The 18,401-nt window shown below is 37.6% G+C and overlaps 1 protein-coding gene across 1 annotated transcript in view; it reads left to right on the top strand.

Annotated features, from left to right (window-relative positions):
- ORC5 (origin recognition complex, subunit 5) overlaps window positions 1-18,401 on the top strand; it is a 112,846-nt gene that overhangs the window by 35,726 nt on the left and 58,719 nt on the right. Inside the window, exons 6-10 of the mRNA XM_006834373.1 lie at window positions 959-1,089; window positions 9,511-9,559; window positions 9,645-9,735; window positions 12,183-12,235; window positions 13,159-13,271. Of these exons, the coding sequence (XP_006834436.1) occupies window positions 959-1,089; window positions 9,511-9,559; window positions 9,645-9,735; window positions 12,183-12,235; window positions 13,159-13,271 (437 nt within the window). The remainder of the gene's footprint in view (window positions 1-958; window positions 1,090-9,510; window positions 9,560-9,644; window positions 9,736-12,182; window positions 12,236-13,158; window positions 13,272-18,401) is intronic.

Below are 18,401 nucleotides of genomic sequence, written 5' to 3'. Positions count from 1 at the left end.
TAAGAAAAATTATGAATAATGTGAGTTTGGTATATCTTAGTGAAGTGGAATTAAAGTATGGTAAAATGAATTGTAAAATTTGTTTACAATTTAAAAAGTAAAGCTAGAAAGCACCAAAGGAGGAGAGGCAAAGTGATCTTGAATGGAAGTGGGGTTTGTTTGATTTTTTTTTTTTGGTTTCTAAATAACAGTTTTTTTAAAGAAAAAAAAAAAAACCATAATCAGAGCAACAACAACAAAATTCAAAAAGGAAATATTCCTTGATAAATACATTTAATAGAGTAAACATGGATCCCAGGGCGGAGGTATGATCTTAATTTGTTACATATTTTATCTTTTGGAATATGGTGTGTGTGTTGCTCAGGACACCCTCTCTCTCCTCTTAGCATTGGAGGCTAGGGAATATCTTTTTCTTTTTCAGGTCGATTATAATGTACTAGCTTAGGTTCTTGGTTTATTTATTGTGTCAGTCAGGATAGGTTAAGTTATGCTGTGATCACAGTCTGAAAACCTCACCTCCCAACTTTTGTGTTATTCTTGTGCTATGCTTTACTTCTGCATCTATTTTAAGGTCTATAGTATCTGTTTTAGCTTTAAGCAGCTGTCTTTTAAGTAAATTCAAAGATGATAAAATGTCTTATTGTTTATCCTGTCAGGGATTTTTTTGAACTCCATGGATTTGTGAGTCTGTAGTTTTCATCAGTTTTGATACGATTTTAGCAGTTGTTGACGTTTGTCTAGACCCATGTTTATTATTTTACATTAAATTAGATTTGTAATTATTTTCTTTTCCTTCAGTGTCAAAATTTGTATTACTTTTCTAATCTTACAACAATTTTATCATTCCTTAACTTGCTAGTCTTGGGTATATTGTTTTAAACCTGTGCTATAAAATATTAAAAGACGTGGTTGGGATACTTTGTGAATCATTATAAATTAACTTGTGTTTTGTGAACAGGGAACCTTCAGAAGATCCTTTCCCATGATCATCCTCCAGAATATTCAGCTGATTTCTATGCTGCCTACATTAATATTCTTCTTGGAGTTTTCTATACTGTCTGTCGGGATTTGAAAGAGCTAAGGCATCTGGTGAGTAATCTTCTTTGTTTGAAAAAAATATGTGCCTCATAGTATTTTTCCATGCAGAAATAGTGTGACATAGGCTAGAAGCTGAAAATTTATTCCAGAAAGTTGGGTATGACTTACTACCAAAACCAACTCACTTAAAATTGTGTTCATGTAGTACATATTTGGAAGTTTTGACTTAAGGCCTTTTCTGATTTAGATGTAGATTTCAAGCATCTTCTGAGTAGGAATAAACAAAGATAAGTGGTTTGGTCAAACTCATTGCTGACATCTCTAGAAGTTGAGTATCTTGGGATTGATAGAGTGGTACTCAGCAAATAATAAGAGAAGGTATTTAGAGATGGACAGAGGGCCCATTTAAGTAAAGCCCCTGATGGGTTAGATTTGGGAACAAATACTTATTCTCTTATGTTCCTGGAAAATAACTTGGCAGTTACTACGAATTAATAACCCTGCTGTCCTTGAATCCTGTAGGAATCTTTGCTGGCCATTTGTGCACTGTAAAATACAAGAATTATTTGAGAATGTTTCTAGGGAAGAAAATGTACAGGGAGAAACTATATACGTATACAGGCATACTTCTTTGTTCTGCACTTTGCTTTATTGACCTTCAGAGATACTGTGGTTGTTTTACGAATGGAAGGTTTGTGCTAACCCTGCATTGGCACCATTTTTCCAACAGTATTGTGCTCACTTTGTCTCTGTGTAGCATTTGGTAGCTCTCATAATATTTCAGACTTCTTCATAATGCTGTATTGTGCACTGTCCTGGTGTGGCACTTTGGGTTAAAGCACTGGGCCACAAGGTCGGAAGTTTAAACTCAACAGCCGCTCCTTGGAAGCCCTATACAGGGTCTCTATGAGTTGGAACCAACTCGATGGCACTTAACAACAGCAACAACATTATGCAAACATTTTTATATGCACTGGGAAACCAAAAAATTGTGTGACTTGTTTTTTTGTGGTACTTGCTTTTTTTTTTGCAATAATCTGGAATCGAATTTTTGGTATCTCTGATTTTTTTTCAGACTTTTTTTTTGCATTAGAGATTGGGGTTTCTACAGTAAAACTTGTGAAAGCTAGGACCTGTGTAAGCTGGAAGCCTGTCAGAGTAGGAAAACTCAAATACCTTACACTGATTAGAAAAGAATGGAAAATGGTGACTGCACCTTGTCGCAAGAGGGACTCATGTAGGACCCAGAACCGTGAGGCATTCCATCTAGTCTGGCTCTCACAGGCGCCACTGTGTGAAGTATTATGGGGGTGGTTTTTCTGTAGGTAGCACAAGAGTGGAGGAAATAAAATACTTTAAATATTCATTTAGCTGCTGCTTCTCTGGCAATCCATGTTGTTGTTGTTGTTGTTCGGTGCCATCAAGTCGGTACCAACTCATAGAGACCCTATGCACAACAAAACAAAACACTGCCTGATCCTGGGCCAACCTCCCTACTGTTGGCACGGTTGAGCCCATTGATGCTGCCACTTTGCCAATCCATCTCACTGGGGGTCTTCCTCTTTTTCTCTGACCCTCCACCTTACCAAACATGATATCCTTCTCCAGCAACTGGTCCCTCCTGACAATATGTCAAAGTATGACAGACAAACTTTGCCCATCCTGGCCTCCAAGGAGCACTCTGGCTACACTTCTTCTAGCACAAATCTGTTGGTTCTTTTGGCAGCCCATGGCACTTTCAGTGTTCTCAAGCACCATAACTCAAAAGCATCAATTTTTCTATGGTCTCCTTTATTCACTGTCCAGCTTTCCCATGCATATGAGGTTATTGAAAATACCATGGCTTGGGTCAGACACACCTTAGTCCTCAAGCTGACATCTTTGCTCTTCAACACTTTAAAAAGGTCTTGTGCAGCAGATTTGCCTAATACAATACATCATTTGGTTTCCTGACTACTGACTGCTGCTTCCGTGAGTGTTGATAGTTGATCTGAGAAGATTGAAGTCCTTGACAAATTCAGTTGTTTCTCCAGTGATAAGAATGTTGTTTATTGGCCCAGTGGTGGGGATTTTGTTTTCTTGACATTGAGATGCAATCCATACCAAAGGTTGTGGTCTTTGATCTTCATCAGTAAGTATTTTAAGTCCTCTTCACTTTCAGTAAGCAAGGTTGTATCATCTGCATATCGCAGGTTAATGAGTATTCCTCTAATCCTGATGCCACATGTTTCTTTATATAACTCAGCGTCTCGGATTATTTGCTTAGCATACAGGATGAATAAGTATAGTGAAAAATACAACCTGTAAGAAAGCTGTCGCACAGCTTTCTTAATTTTAAACCATTCAGTGCCCCTGTGTTCTGTTTGAACAACTGCCTCTTGGTCCATGTACAGATTCCTCATGAGCACAATTAAGTGTTCTTGAATACTCATACTTCACAATGTTGTCCATAGCTTGTCATGATCCACACAATCAAGCCTTTCTGTAGTCAGTAAAGCACAGGTAAACATCTTTCTGGTGTCTCTGTTTTAAGCCAAGATCCACAGACATCAGCAGTGATATCCCTTATTCCATGTCCTCTTCTGAATCCAGCTTGAATCTCTGGAAGTGCCCTGTCAGTGTATGCTACAGCCGTTTCTGTATTACCTTTAGTAAAACAATCCTTATATTTGTAAAATACAGAAAAGTTCATTTTCTGAAATAAACATTAGTCTCATTGATAGCATGATCATTGTTAAAGAAACATCTGGCAAACTTTGAATTTACTGTAGTTCAAGTCATTTTCCCTTAAATTCCCTAATTTTCTTAGATGTTACTTTTTTTAGGAATTACTCAGGGAAGTGCTGAGACAGAGTAGAACAGTCTTTTGGAGTGCAGTGCCTGTGTATGTTTTGATATTTGTGGCTAAGTGACTAAGAAGGAGTGCCAAGATAACTGAGTGTTTGCATCTGGCAGCAGGACCACAGAATTAGTATTCAGATATCTGGGTTCTGCTGCTTACCTGCTGTGTCATGTGGGGTTTGATACTTAACTGTACCTTTGTCCGTATTTCAGTTTCCTGCTTTCTAAAGTGGGCCCAATAATACTTAACCTCAGATAACTTTTATGAGCATAAAATGAGATGATCTATGTTAAAGTACTTGTAAATTGTACAGCTCTGTAATGATATTTAGGTGGTATTACTGATTAACTCTAGTAAGTTAAATTATTTACCTACTTTGCATGTAGCTCGGACCCAGCAACTCCAAGGAAGCAGGAGTTTGGTCTCAGATTCAGGGATGGGATAGGTAGATAGATTGAGGGTGCTTAGACAGCAGGGTAGTGAAAGGAACTGGCGTAGGGCGTCCACTCCAAGGACAGACAGACTTCCAGCTCACAGCAAATCCAGTCATCTCACATTCAGCTGAGCAATGCAAGGTTGGACTTCAGATAGTATTGTGATATTCTCCGATGTCCAGTACTTTACTATTTTGTGGTGGTTGTTTTTTTTCTGTGCTAATATTCTCTTTTAAATTTTTTGTTGTGAATTGAGTAAAGGTTTGAAGACAAGAGCATCAGTTTTATATTCAACAAATCAAACACTTTGTTTGAGCTAAATAATTGCCATCCCCTCCATGCAACAAGGAGCTCCAATAGCATAGTGGTTACAAATCAGGCTGCTAACCTTGGGTCAGCAGTTTGAAACTACCAGCCGTTCTGTGGGAGAAAGAAGAGGCTTTCTGCTCCTGTAAAGATTGACTGCCTCGGAAACCCTGTGCAGGGCTGATGAGAATCGGAGCCGACTCCACAGCACACAGCCACTACCACCATGCAATAGCTTCCTCCCTGGGGTTCCTCTTTCTGTTCCCCTTGGCATCCCTCCTCAACTTTGTCCTTTGGAATATGTTACCTTTTTGATTTTGAATGACTGAACATTCAAGGGTGTGAGCATACTTTACTAGTGGTGGTGTCCCATTTAAATACCTATCTACTGCTTTGCTGAAAATTGGGCCGTAAGGGTGAGTTTTCTTTCCAGATTTGAAAGTTAGTTCAGGGCCATAGTCTTAGTATCCGTCAGTCTCTTTCTGAATAGTAAGCATAGTCTTTTTTGTGTTTTTTTTTTAATTTTAGGGTTTTTTTCTACATTTTCTCCAGAACCGTCCAATGTGTGATCCCTTTAAGAGCAGTTGGTAGTCATATCTGGGCTCCTTCTAGTTCTGATCTTAGAGTTGTGGAGACTAATGTTCGTTCATATGTCCCCTTAGTCCATTGCTCATTGATTCCAAGCATCTCCTGTTCTCGTCACTCTTTTCTTCTGCACATGGTGAGACCAATGGCTTAATCTGCCTGTCATGACCTTTAATATCACACAGAAGTAAAATTTTGCTAAACAATTCAAAAACGACTGCAACAGTTAATTGACAGTGAACAGCCAATGATCAAGCCGGATTCAGAGTAGATTGTGGAACGAAGGATATCATTGCTGACATCAGGTGGCTCTTAACTGAAAACAGAGCATACCAGAAAGATGTTTACCTGTGCTTTATTGGCTATGGAAGACTTTCAACTGAGTGAATCATCACCAGCTCTGTACCATTGCTGAGAATGGGTATTCCCGAACACTTAATTGTGCTCATGAGGAACCTGTTATATAGACCAAGATACCACTGTTAGAACAGAACAAGGGGACACTGAATAGTTAAAATCAGGAAAGGTGTGTGTCAGCATTGTATGCTTTTACCATGCCTATTCAGTCTGTGTACTGTGCATATTACCTGAGTAACAGATTATGTGAAGAAGGAGCATTGTACCAGGATCACAGGAAGAGTCATTAACAACTTGAGATATGCAGATGGTGCAAATTTGCTTGCTAAAATTGAAGAAGGTTTAAAATACTTACTGATGAAGATCAAAAGCCACAGCCTTCTGTATGGGTTGCACCTTGATGTAAAGAAAACAAAAGTCCTCACCACTGGACCAATAAACAACATCCATATAAATAGAGAAAAGATTAAAGTTGTCAAAAACTTCATTTTGCTCAGATCACCCATAAACACTAATGGAAGCAGCAGTGAAGAAATCCAATGATGTATTGTAGTAGGCAAATCTACAATAAAACCTCTTTAAACTGTTCAAGAACAAAGCTGTCAGTTTAAGGACTAAGGTGTGCCAGACCCAAGCAATGATCTTTAATAGCCTCATATCCATGTAAAACTTGGAGAGTGACTAAGGAAGATGGTAGTACAGAAGTACAGCCACAATGCTTCTTAGAATCCAGGGTGGCAAGTGTTTGTTTTTCATGTTTCCAACATTAAAGGAAGGACCAGTCCCTGGAGATGGATATCGTGCTTTGTAAAGTGGAAGTTCAGCAAAAAGAGGAAAGACTCCAGTGAGATGGAATGGCACAGTGGCAGCAGAATTGAGCTCAGGTGTAACAGTGATTGTGAGGATGGTGCAGTACCAGGCTGCATTTCATTCTGTTGTGCGTACAGTCTGCTTGATTACACCTAACAGTGCAATAACATGTGCTTTAGTTTTCTATTCCTGCATAACAAATTGTCACAAAGCAACATACATGTTGATTAGCTCAGGGTTCTATAGGTTAGAAATTCAGGTATTATGTTACTGAATTTTGTGCTCGGGTGTATCTCAAAGGTGAAAATAATGCTTTAGCTGGACTGAATTCTCATCTAGAGGCTCTAGCAAAGAATTTCCTTCTAAGCTCTTTTATGTTGCTAACAGAATTCCCTGTAGTTGTAGGTGTCTTGGTATGGTGTTGTGAATTAATGCCCTGGACTGCTAGGTCAGTTTGAACCACAAAGTACGCGGTTCAAGCTCACCAGCTGCTCCTTAAAAACCCTATACAGGGTCGCTATGAGTTGGCACCTACTCAGTGGCACTTAACAACAACAGCTGTAGGAAGAAGTCCATTGTACTAGTCAGCTGATACCTGCATTCTTCCTCTGTTGCCCTCTCTAAGTCGACAGTGGTACATAAAATCCTTTTCAGGCTTCAAATCTCTGATTTGTGAGCAGCCAGAGAAAACAGCTTCTAAGGGGTTCTTGTAACTAGGTCATACATACTGGGATAATCTCATCTTTGTTGCCATTATTGTCTGCCCTTTTGACTCATAGGGACCTGAAGGACAGAGTTGAACTGGTCATTTGGTTGCTTAAGCTAGAATCTGTGGCCTTTTCTCCCAACAGCGAGGCTTGTGGGTTTGAGCTGCCATTCTTGTTAGGATCGAAGCACCGAACTGTGGTGCCGCCAGAGCTCCTGAATCTTTAATGTCCCTTAACTATTATAATCTTCCAGGTCTTGATTGCATCTAGAGAATCCCTGCCCAGTGGCACTTGGATTAGTGTTTGATTGAATAGTAGGATGTGTATGTAGCATAGCCAGGAATATTAGGGACTGTCTTACCCTAGTATGTATGTATTAGTTTACATTCTAAGAGCATTCTAATAGACTAATGAAACTTGTCTGAAAATCTCACACATTAAGAGTTGGGAAAGCTTTCAGAAGTGCCTGGATATCTTCTGCAGTCTACTTAGTGTTCATGCTAGTTTGTTTAGCTTCTTAGAAAAATACAAATCATCTTTTCAACAAAGAAAGTAATACTCTCTGCTCTACCTAAACAGGCAATAATAACATCTTTATTGACTTGTGTGGGTTTTACAATAATTTTACCCAAGTAATTTAGTCTTTTGTCTTTGGTTCTTGGGAGATAATCTTAAAAACAAAACAAAATGTTGCCAAGTAAGTGTTTCTGATAAGAATTCCAGACCATGCTTATTAATAGGTTAGATGAGGTAATGAGTTAGCTCTGTGGTCTCCCCTTGATATTGACCATCCTCAGGTGACAGAAGCTGGAGTTTGCATTACTTACTGAGGAACACATCCCTCACCCCCCCACCCAGTGACAATTTTGAACACTGAAGCGCCCTGTGCTGTTTGCTTAGTAGAAGATACTGATGCCAGTGGGAGGGTAGTGCATCATTTGGCTCATGGTAGCTCTAGGTCTCACCCTGTGTGGCTCCACAGTTTATATCCTTTTGTCTACAATAATACTAATACTGTAGCTGTAAAAAATACTGCTTTGCTTGAGTTGTGAGTTGTTCTAGTGAACTGTTGAACTATGAAAAATAGTGGGAGCCAGCAGGTCAAAAGCAAGGGAGCAAAAATAAAGATTTTCATTCAAGTTGGTATGCAAAACCAAAAAGGAGGAATCCCTAGGGGAAGTCCTGAGCTTGGGGCTGGTATCCCAAAGAGCTCAAGGGAAACCTGAATTTATAGCCAGCAGGTCAAAAGTTAAAGTGTCCTGTGGACTCCTAAACTTGCAGCTGGTTCCTGTTTAGCAGCCTGAAGGACGGGAGACTCTAACCTCTGAGGTCTGACCTGGCTCTGGGTGGCGACAGCCAGAGAGAAGAGCTGCATGAGCAGTGTGTGTCAGAACTGAACAGAGAAGTGAAAAGATGTGATTTATGTTGATTCTTACTCTTGTAGCTTGGAAGTAAATTCCCAGAGTATCTCACAGACCCACAATCATAAATTCTCTATGCCCATAGACAGATTATGCTTTGCTTTTTCTTTCACTTAGATGTGAAAGGAGTAAGAGTTTGATTGTCAGGAATAAATGGGATAATTGGTGGCCATAATTAGCTGTGGATAATTACTCTGCTTCTGTTACTCCTGTGAACACAAATATTCTCTGAGCACATAATAATTTCTTAATAAAATGATGACTCTCTCCTTGTTTTCACTAATGTGGTTAGTTAAGAGCCCATCATATAGTTAAAAGTTCAGGAATATTGGGGGAATGTGGAGTAGTAGTGAAAATTCATAAAAGAAAATCACCTGAAATTACTTTCGCTTTTGCTTTGGAATTGTTTTTGTGATTTTGTTAGTAGCCTTATTATTTTCATTCACTGAGTTATTTGGGAGGACTTGAATTTAGATTTTGCTATGGAAAATCCTGATTCATAGAAGTGAAAATTTTCTTATATTTGAGAATTAATATAAGAGAAATTGACAGTACTGTAGAGTGCATTCAGATGCACTCTACAATACTTGTGAAAAAAATATTTTTGGACAAATTTCATGTATGCTCCTTGGAAATCCTAAACAGGGTCACTGTGGGTTAGAACTGGTTCGACAACCCTTAACAACAACGAAGAAAAATTATAACCTGAAAGTGCAAAATATGTTTTATGAGTATTGTATTACGTTATATCTAAAGGGTAATACAGGGGAGCTTCATAAAGTTGATGAAAAAATGGAATTTCAAGATAATAGAATTTTCTTCATAGTTTATTTTAAGCCCCTTAATGCATTAGACATGTTTTAACCAATTTAGGAATACTTTACATGTTGTTTTACTATCATTATTGATAGATTCGCTGTATTATAATGAAGTTGCCTGAATTGTCATAAATTTTTATTTGAAAATACCAAATTGTGATAGATCAGTGTTTTTTTAATTTTATTTTGCAGGCAGTACTTAATTTCCCTAAATATTGTGAACCTGTGGTTAGAGGAGAAGGTAACTATACAACTTTGCTTTTCATTTCTTTTGAAGAATAACTTTATTTGTTCTAATTACTGACATTTTCTCCCCTTTGGAGTAGCAAGTGAACGTGATACTCGTAAACTGTGGAGAAACATTGAGCCTCATTTGAAGAAAGCCATGCAAACAGTTTATCTCAGGGAGGTGTCCAGGTAATTTTCCTGTGGATTTAGTATGTGTTTTATTTCTGTCTTTGGGGGATATTTCCTCTGCTGAAGTTATGTATGTTTTCTTTTACCTTATTCAGACTAGGGGGGAAATTTTTGGAACTCTTGCGTGCTTTAACATTTCTTCATTATTTGGGAAGGGCAAAAAATATGCTACAGTGTGAAACCAGGAATTCAGCTAACACCAGTTCTCTTTGATCTGAAAAGCTATAGGAAGATCAGTGTTAGCTTTACTTTTTCATGGTTATGCTGGCTATTTAATGATGTAATAAAAATGTGATTATTAAAGAATTGTATGTCAACTCATAAACATGTATTTGTCCATTATGAGAATTTCATAGTAATGAAATTGCTTAGGAGTCATATCAGCATAGTGTGGTGGGAAGAACATGGTTTGATTTTCAACTCAACCATTTTATGACTTGTGTGAGCTTAGCAAGTCACTTTAAAGCCTCTAGGATTTAGCATCCTCCTCTAACTGTCCCTAGGAGAGTCAGTATAGTTGATGAATAATAAATGTTTTGTGAATAATAAAAAATGCCTTACGATGTTACTTTTAGTCTAGGTTACAAACCAATAGTGGAAATTTAAAGTATCAACATTATCTAGATTTCATTCATAAATACCTTATTCTATAGCTACTTTTAAAAAAAACTTTGTTTTTGATGTAATCAGCTCATTGATTAGACTATAGTAAAAATTTGATAGGTTTTGAATAAGTAGAAACATTGCAAAGATACTGTTATTCCTCTTCTTTTTTCAATAATAAAAATTCACATGATAGAAATTTTGGGGAGTTATAGCATGGACAGTCCTGTGAACTGCTCTGGTACAGGTAGAAACATGTGGCTGCTTGTTAAAATGATGCTTATGTAATAATGGAAAGCCATCTAGATGCCCATAATATAGTCTGTGATCTCTCCACAAGATCATCAAGAAGAGGAAATAAAACCACTCATAACCCTTGCGTGCAGGAGCTCTGGTAGCTTAGTGAATTACTAGCTTGACTGCTAACCAATAGCAGGTTTCCCCAATATCCTTTGAGAGTGTTGATAATAACAGTAAATGGGCAGTTGTTATATAAGAAACTTTATCAGTTTAAACTGCATATAAGTTTGGAGATAATGTTAAAACTAATCAAAGTTTATTTTTATTTACATTTATGAGAAATAGTGAATGTGAAGATGCTTTATAACCTGTGAAGCACTGTTCAACAGTGAAGTGGAGGAAATGATCTATTTTAAAAGCCAACTTGTTTTACTGGGTCTATTTTCCATCAAAATTTCTTGTATTGCAGTGTTCCCATACTTTTAGCCATACTTGCAGATGTAAACATAATATGTGCAGTTTAATTTCAGGTACTGATGTTTCAAATCTGGCATTTATTATTAAAGTGACCTTTTAAGAGCTATGTAGCAGTTTCAAAGTTCGATGGGTTTCTTAGAGATCATTGCATCTAACTGCCTTATTTTTAGATGAGAAGGTTATTGATTTATTCAAGGGCATACAGATAAAACCTCTTCTCATTACATCATAGTGTGTCTCCTTATAAATTTTTCATGTCATAGTCATTTCAAATTCTTTATAATGTTCTCCTATTCAGTAGTTTTAGTTGCAAGTAAGGCGCAGGTTGACATGAACTTTGCAGACATCTGACAAGGGTTCAACAACTCTACTATGAACTGGCTGTGTAACCTTGGGCAGCTTCACCTCAGTGCTTCCTTTTCTGATGTAATGATTACTATAAGGGAGTGTTAGAAATTTATAAATAATGGATAACGATTGTATCTTATATGTAACTGGCACATTAAGAGTTCTTACTGAATTGCGGGTACTACTTAATATGTGGGTGCTTCAAGAGAAAACTCTGGATATTGATATAATACGCTTATATTCTTACATACACTAAATGATTTTTTAGTTGCGAACAAATACATTGCTGTGTATATTACGTTCCTTCTTCATAAGGAATATTAGTATTTCTTCAATAAATCAAAACCTAGCTTTTCTAGAACTCTAAGTATAGTACAACCTCTTGTCACTTATTGACATAGTAAAATTTCAAAGACTAAGTCATTATGAGGAAATTGGCATCATGTGCAAAAGGAGGATGACCACCTCAGGTCACAAGATGGGAAATAGCATTACATAAATGTCAAATTACATCATGATACAGCTGCCAGACCACTGATGATCATGGATAGCCCAGCCAAGCTGACACACAACTTAAGTCACAGCCAGCATTACTCTAGCTTCTCACCGACCGTGTTCATTACTGCCAGGTGTACATGATGAATGTGCAAAACGGTAGACTTTTTTACTATAATCATTAATGTGAAATGTCAGATAACAAGGTGATTGCTGAATGAGTAGCAGGTGTCTGTTGATTGCGTATCTTCTCAGCCCACTTTGCTCTTCTATTTTTTTTTCAGTTCACAGTGGGAAAAGTCACAGAAAGATGATACAGATCCAGGACAGCTGAAAGGTATCACAGAAAGTATTGAGACAAGTTATCAGAAGCACTTTAATTGATTAACAGTAAAGATAATACTAAAGATAACACTAAAGTTAGCATCCAGTCAGTGGCAGTATTATAAAAGAATTTACTTTGTAAGAAGTATAATGTTATTTTGTTGAATGATTTTCCTTTTAAATAAAATTCCAGTTTAATAAGGGGGAAATAAAGTTCACATATATTAGTATTGTTTTCAACTCATGAAAATCAATTTCTATTTTTTAAAAATGTTTATTTTCAGCTAAGCATCAAGTATCTGATAATTTTATTTTAGTTTGTTTTTCATTAATTTTATGGATTGATAATCCAGTTTTGTGTTAACTCAGTATCTGACACAGGTTCCTTTAAGAATCATCAGTGTCGTTTGACCAGTTCTTTTTTTGTTTTTGTTTTTTTTTTTTTAAACTATCAATTCACTAGTGATTTTCTATATGTAAGGCTAGTTGGCGTACAAGAAAACGGATGTGCTCCTTCAGGGAACAGTATAGCTTAGTAGGAGAAGTATTTATATCTATTAACTGTTACATCAGGTAGAAAGCTCTGTAAGCCCTAAGTGAAACACATACCATAGCAATTTATAGCAGATTCTCCTGTGAACAGTATAATGGTGTAAAGGGTCATCAGGGAAGGATTCATGGAGATAATGGCCTTGATGGGCAGGAGGGTAGGATTTCGAATTGTGAATGGGAGGAGCCAAACACAAGTAATAGAATGAGTGAAATGTATTTTTAATAATATTTATAATCATTGTCATCATTACTATGGCATGCTAAGCTCAGGGAGTAAGTCATTTTGACTAAAGACTATGAAAAAGTTTAAAAATCAGAAGAAGAGATGCTGAAATGCTGCTGGTAATCTCATAAATAGTTTCCTGACAGTGTTTTGTTTTGTAGGCCTGTCAGCTTATACTCATGTGGAACTTCCGTATTACTCTAAGTTTATTCTGATTGCTGCATACCTAGCTTCCTACAATCCAGCAAGAACTGATAAGAGGTTCTTCCTTAAGGTAATAATAAATTACTTATTTTTACTATAATTTTGAAGGTTTCAGGAACATTTTGAGATTTCTCAATGCCTGTTCATTGTTAAGGTACAGAATTTAGATTAAGAGAATGTTAAATATTTATATGAGAACACAACCTGAAATAAGTAGCTTGATAACAGAGGAAACCAGGTGTATCATAGATAATAGGAGTCCTGTTGTGCTACGATAGGATAAGTGAAGTACAAGGTTGGTAGTTCAAACCCACCAGCTGCTCCCTGGAAATTGTATGCAGGATCACCATGAGTCGAAACTCACTTGACAGCACATAACTAAAACAACACAGATAAGATTTCTAAATTTTCAAAACACAAAAATGACATTTGGTTTAAAGTATAGAAGGTAAAAATGTTCTCGAGGGTGGTCACTCCTTTCTTGTTTCATAGCCCTCGCTGGTGTGGTCCTTTCCATGTACCCTCAGCCAGAGCACTCAGGAGCTGCTTCTGAGCATGTATAAAACTAAATTGTCTTTAGAAAACCCGGTCTAAGACAAGACTGATGAAAATTGGAGATGCTTGAAATCACCTAGTCCAGTGGCTCGGTGGAGTAGGTGAATGAACATCTGCTACCACAACTCTGAGACCCAAAGAACTAGATGGTATCCTGCTACCAATACCAATTGCCCTGAAAAGGATCACGGTAGAAGGTCCCAGATAGTGTGGGAGAAACCGTGGAACTATACAAAAAAACCGTCTTAAAGGTCAGGAAGAAACTATAGGAACCTGAGACTATGGCCTCAACCACCTATCAGGTCTAGAAAGGAACTAAGCATCATGGCCCAATTTTCAGTCAAGCAGTAGATCAGTATATGGGGGGTAAGGTATGCTAACCATGAATGGTAAATCATTCAAGATCAAAAGGGCAGCATTTACCTAAGGACAAAGATGAGTAGGGAGAAGCAGTAAGGTAGAGTGGAAATAGGAACCAGATGGAGGAAGCTGTATAACTGTTGTTGGGAAGGGAATACAATCATTGAGATGAAACAAAGTGTATGATTTGTTCAATGCCAAACCGATAATCTTCTCTGTAAACCTTCACTTAATTCACAATAAAAATTAAAACAAAAATAACAGTGGCTTCCCAGGGACCTGCTAGACTAGTGAAACTCAAATCAGAGAGATCAACTCAGTAGATTATGGCAACTTTTTGGGAATCCCAAAAGGGTAATCTTGATAGATCTCCTTGAAGGACACAGGACGATCGTCAAGGCTTAATAGGAAGTTTTTAAAAACGGAAATATATATTGGTGAGAAAAAAAAAACAGGAAATATGCACCAAGAGCTTTTTTTACATCAAGACAGTGCATCTGCTCATTCTTTAAAAATAAGTAAGTCCTATGGGAGGATTTCACTGGGAAACCTTACCTCTTCCACCCTACTGCCCTGATCTTGCCCCTTCAGATTTCTTTTTGTTCTCCAAACTTAAGGAGCATTTCAAACATGATTTCGAGGTACATGAGGATCACTGATCTACTGTTTTGACATTGTGTAGACTAAAGGGCACAGAATTCTGCAAAAGGGTTAGAGATGGAAACACTGTATTCAGAAGTACATGGAGCTAAATGGAGAATATGTTAAAAAATACCTAGCTTCCTACAATCCAGCAAGAACTGATAAGAGGATATGTTAAAAATTACCTTCATATTTTGATATTTTTGTTTGATAAATGTTTTTTGGATCTTGTAAAAAAAATTAATAACTAAATTGTAACTTAGAAAAGTAGAGTTAATATAAGTTTTTTTATTACTTAGAAATTATTGTTGTTAAATGCTTTTGAGTTGGTTCTGATTCAAACACTGTGTAGAGTTTCCTAGGAGCAGCAGTTGTGGGTTTGAACCATTGACCGTGTGGTTTAGCAGTCCAGTGCTTATTCCACAGCACCATACCTGGACTCATTGCCTGTAGTTTGATGGTCTTAATTTTGATAAGTACTCAAATTATCTGCTTTGAAGTATTCTCAAATCAAGTTGTTAAGTGCTGTTGAGTTGGTTCCAATTTATAGTGAACTTGAATAGGATTTCTAAGGAGTGGCTGGTGGGCTTGAACTGCTGACCATTCAATTCAAACCAACTTTTGCAGTCCACTGCTTAACGTACAGAGCCACACCAGGATTCCTCAAGTTACATTTAGTTCGAGTATTTTTTTTGTCTGTGTTCTTGTTGTCCTTCTTATTTTGTCTTCCCAGGTTGTTAATCATAGATTTAACAGAGAATTAGTTTGGGTCTAAGGCATTGATGCTGGAGAGCGCGTGATAGAATTCTGCAAAATCAATGATTTGTTCATTTCAAATACCTTCTTTAGACTGCATAAGAGTCAATACATATGGAGCTCATCAGATGAAATACATAGAAATCAAATTGACTACATCTATGGAAAGAGAAGATGGAATAGCTCCATGTCATCAGTCAGAATAAGGCCAGGGGCAGATTGTGGAACAGATAATCAATTGCTCATATGCAAATTCAAACTGAAGTTGAAGAAAATGAAAACAAGTCCACGAGAGCCAAAATATTACCTTGTATATATCCCACCTGAATTTAGAGATGATCTGAATGTGAAAGATTTGATACATTAAATACTAAAGACTGAAGACCAGAAGAGTTGTGGGATGACATAAAGAACATCATACAGGTAGAAAGCAAAAAGTCATTAGGAAGACAAGAAAGAAGGAAAAGGTCAAAATGTCAGAAGAAACTGAAATTTGTTCTCCAGCGTAGAGATGCTAAAGCAAATTGAAGAAATGAGGAGGTACAAGAGCTGAATAGAAAATGTCAAAGATCAGCTTGAGAAGATAAAGCCAAATATTATAACAAAATGTACAAAGATCTGGAATCAGAAAACCAAAAAGGAAGAACACGCTCGGCATTTCTCAAGCTGGGGGAACTGAAGAAAAAATTCAAGCCTCAACTTTGATTATTGAAGGATTCTCTGGGCAAATTATTGAATGATGCAGAAAACATCAAAAAAAGATGGAAGGAATACACAGAGTCACTGTACCAAAGGAATGGGTATTGTTCAGCTGTTTCAAGAAGGTAGTATGTGAACAAGAGCAAATTATAGTAAAGGAGAGGTGACCCAATGGAATGCGGAAATCATTGGACAATCTCTTTGATATCCCATGCGATTAAAGTTTTACTAAAGGTAATACAGAAGTGGCTACTAGCATACATGGACAGAGAACTTCCAGAGGTTCATGCCGGATTCAGAAGAAGCCGTGGAATGAGGGATATCATTGCTGATGTCCAATGGATCTTGGCTGAAAGCAGAGAATAGCAGAAAGATGTTTACCTGTGCTTTATTGACTACAAAAAAACTTTCGGTTGTGTAGATCATGACAAGCTATGGACAACATTGCAAAGTAAAGAGTATTCCAGAACACTTAATTGTGCTCATGAGGAATCTGTACATGGACCAAGAGACAGTTGTTCAAACAGTACATGGGAACACTGAATGGTTTAAAATTAAGAAAGGTGTGTGACAGGGTTGTATTCTATCACCGTACTTACTCAACCTGTTTGCTGAGCAAATAATCCAAGAAGCTGAGTTATATGGAGAAAAATGTGGTATCAGGATTGGAGGAAACTCATTTACAACCTGTGATATGCAAATGATAACAACCTTGCTTGCTGAAAGTGAAGAAGACTTAAAATATTTACTGATAAAGATCAAAGAGAACAGCCTTCAATATGGATTGCATCTTAATGCAATCAAGAAATCAAACGACATATTGCATTAGGCAAATCTGCTGCCCAAGACCTGTTTAAAGTGTTGAAGAGCAAAGATACCAGCTTGAGGACTAAGGTGTGCCTGACCCAAGCCATGGTATTTTCAGTAACCCCGTATGCATGTGAAAGCTGGACAGTGAATAAGGGAGATTATAGAAGAATTGATACCTTTGAGTTATGATGTTGGAGGAGAATATTGAAAGTGCCATGGGCTGCCAAAAGAACCACCAGATTTGTGTTGGAAAAAGTACAGTCAAAGTGATCCTTGGAGACCAGGGTGGCCAAGCTTCGTCTTTCATACTTCAGACATATTGTCAGGAGGGACCAGTTTCTGGAGAAGGCTATCATGTTTGGTAAGGTGGAGGGTCAGAAAAAAAGAGGAAGACCCCCAGCTAGATGGATTGCCCAAGTGACAGCATCGATGGACTCAAGCTTGACAACGATAGTGAGGTTTGCCCAGGATCAGGCAGTGTTCAGTTCTGTTGTGCATAAGGTCTCTGTGAGTTGGTGGTACCGACTCGATGGCACCTAACAACAAGGCATTGAGACAATTGTATATACATCAGGAAAAGTAACTTTGGATTTCTTAATATATGGCTTATCCATTCCTCCATTTTTATAGAAATTTAAGATTTAATAACATTAAATCTGCTTGTGGCAATGCTGTTTTCTGTTTCCTGTTTCTGGATTGGGATCTAGCATTTTATGTCCTGGATTTAGTAGGTACTTCTTTTCTTATGGCATAGAACTTCCTTTTATCTCATCTCTCTTTCAGACTTTGAACAGCACTTTTAAAGTGATATTTAATGGTATCTTTTTGTGACTATATGGTGTTGTTGTTAGGTGCCATTGAGTCGGCATGACTCATAGCGACCGTATGCACAGCAGAACGAAACAATGTACGATCCTGGACCAGCCTCACTACTGTTGCCACACTTGAGTCCATTGATGCTGCCACCTGGCCAATCCATCTCATTGGGGGTCTTCCTTTTTTTCTCTGACCCTCCATCTTACCAAACATGATATCCTTCTCCATTGACTGTTCCCTCCTGACAATATGTCCAGAGTATGAGAGGCAAAGTTTGGCCATCTTGACCTCTAAGGAGCACTCTGGCTGCACTTCTTCCAAAACAGATCTATTAATTCTTTTGGCAGCCCATGGCACTTGTAGTATTCTCCTCCAACACCATAACTCAAAGGCATCAATTTTTCTATGGTCTTCCTTATTCACTGTCCAGCTTTCACATGCATATGAAGTTATTGAAAATACCATGGCTTGAGTCAGGCGCACCTTAGTCCTCAAGCTGACATCTTTGCTCTTCAACACTTTAAACAGGTCTTGTGCAGCAGATTTGCCTAATGCAGTATGT

Source organism: Chrysochloris asiatica, unplaced genomic scaffold, assembly GCF_000296735.1.
Source record: "Chrysochloris asiatica unplaced genomic scaffold, ChrAsi1.0 scaffold00010, whole genome shotgun sequence".
NCBI lineage: Eukaryota > Metazoa > Chordata > Mammalia > Afrosoricida > Chrysochloridae > Chrysochloris > Chrysochloris asiatica.
The sequence above is the reverse complement of the archived record's forward strand: the minus strand, read 5'-3'. Positions and strand labels throughout refer to the sequence as shown.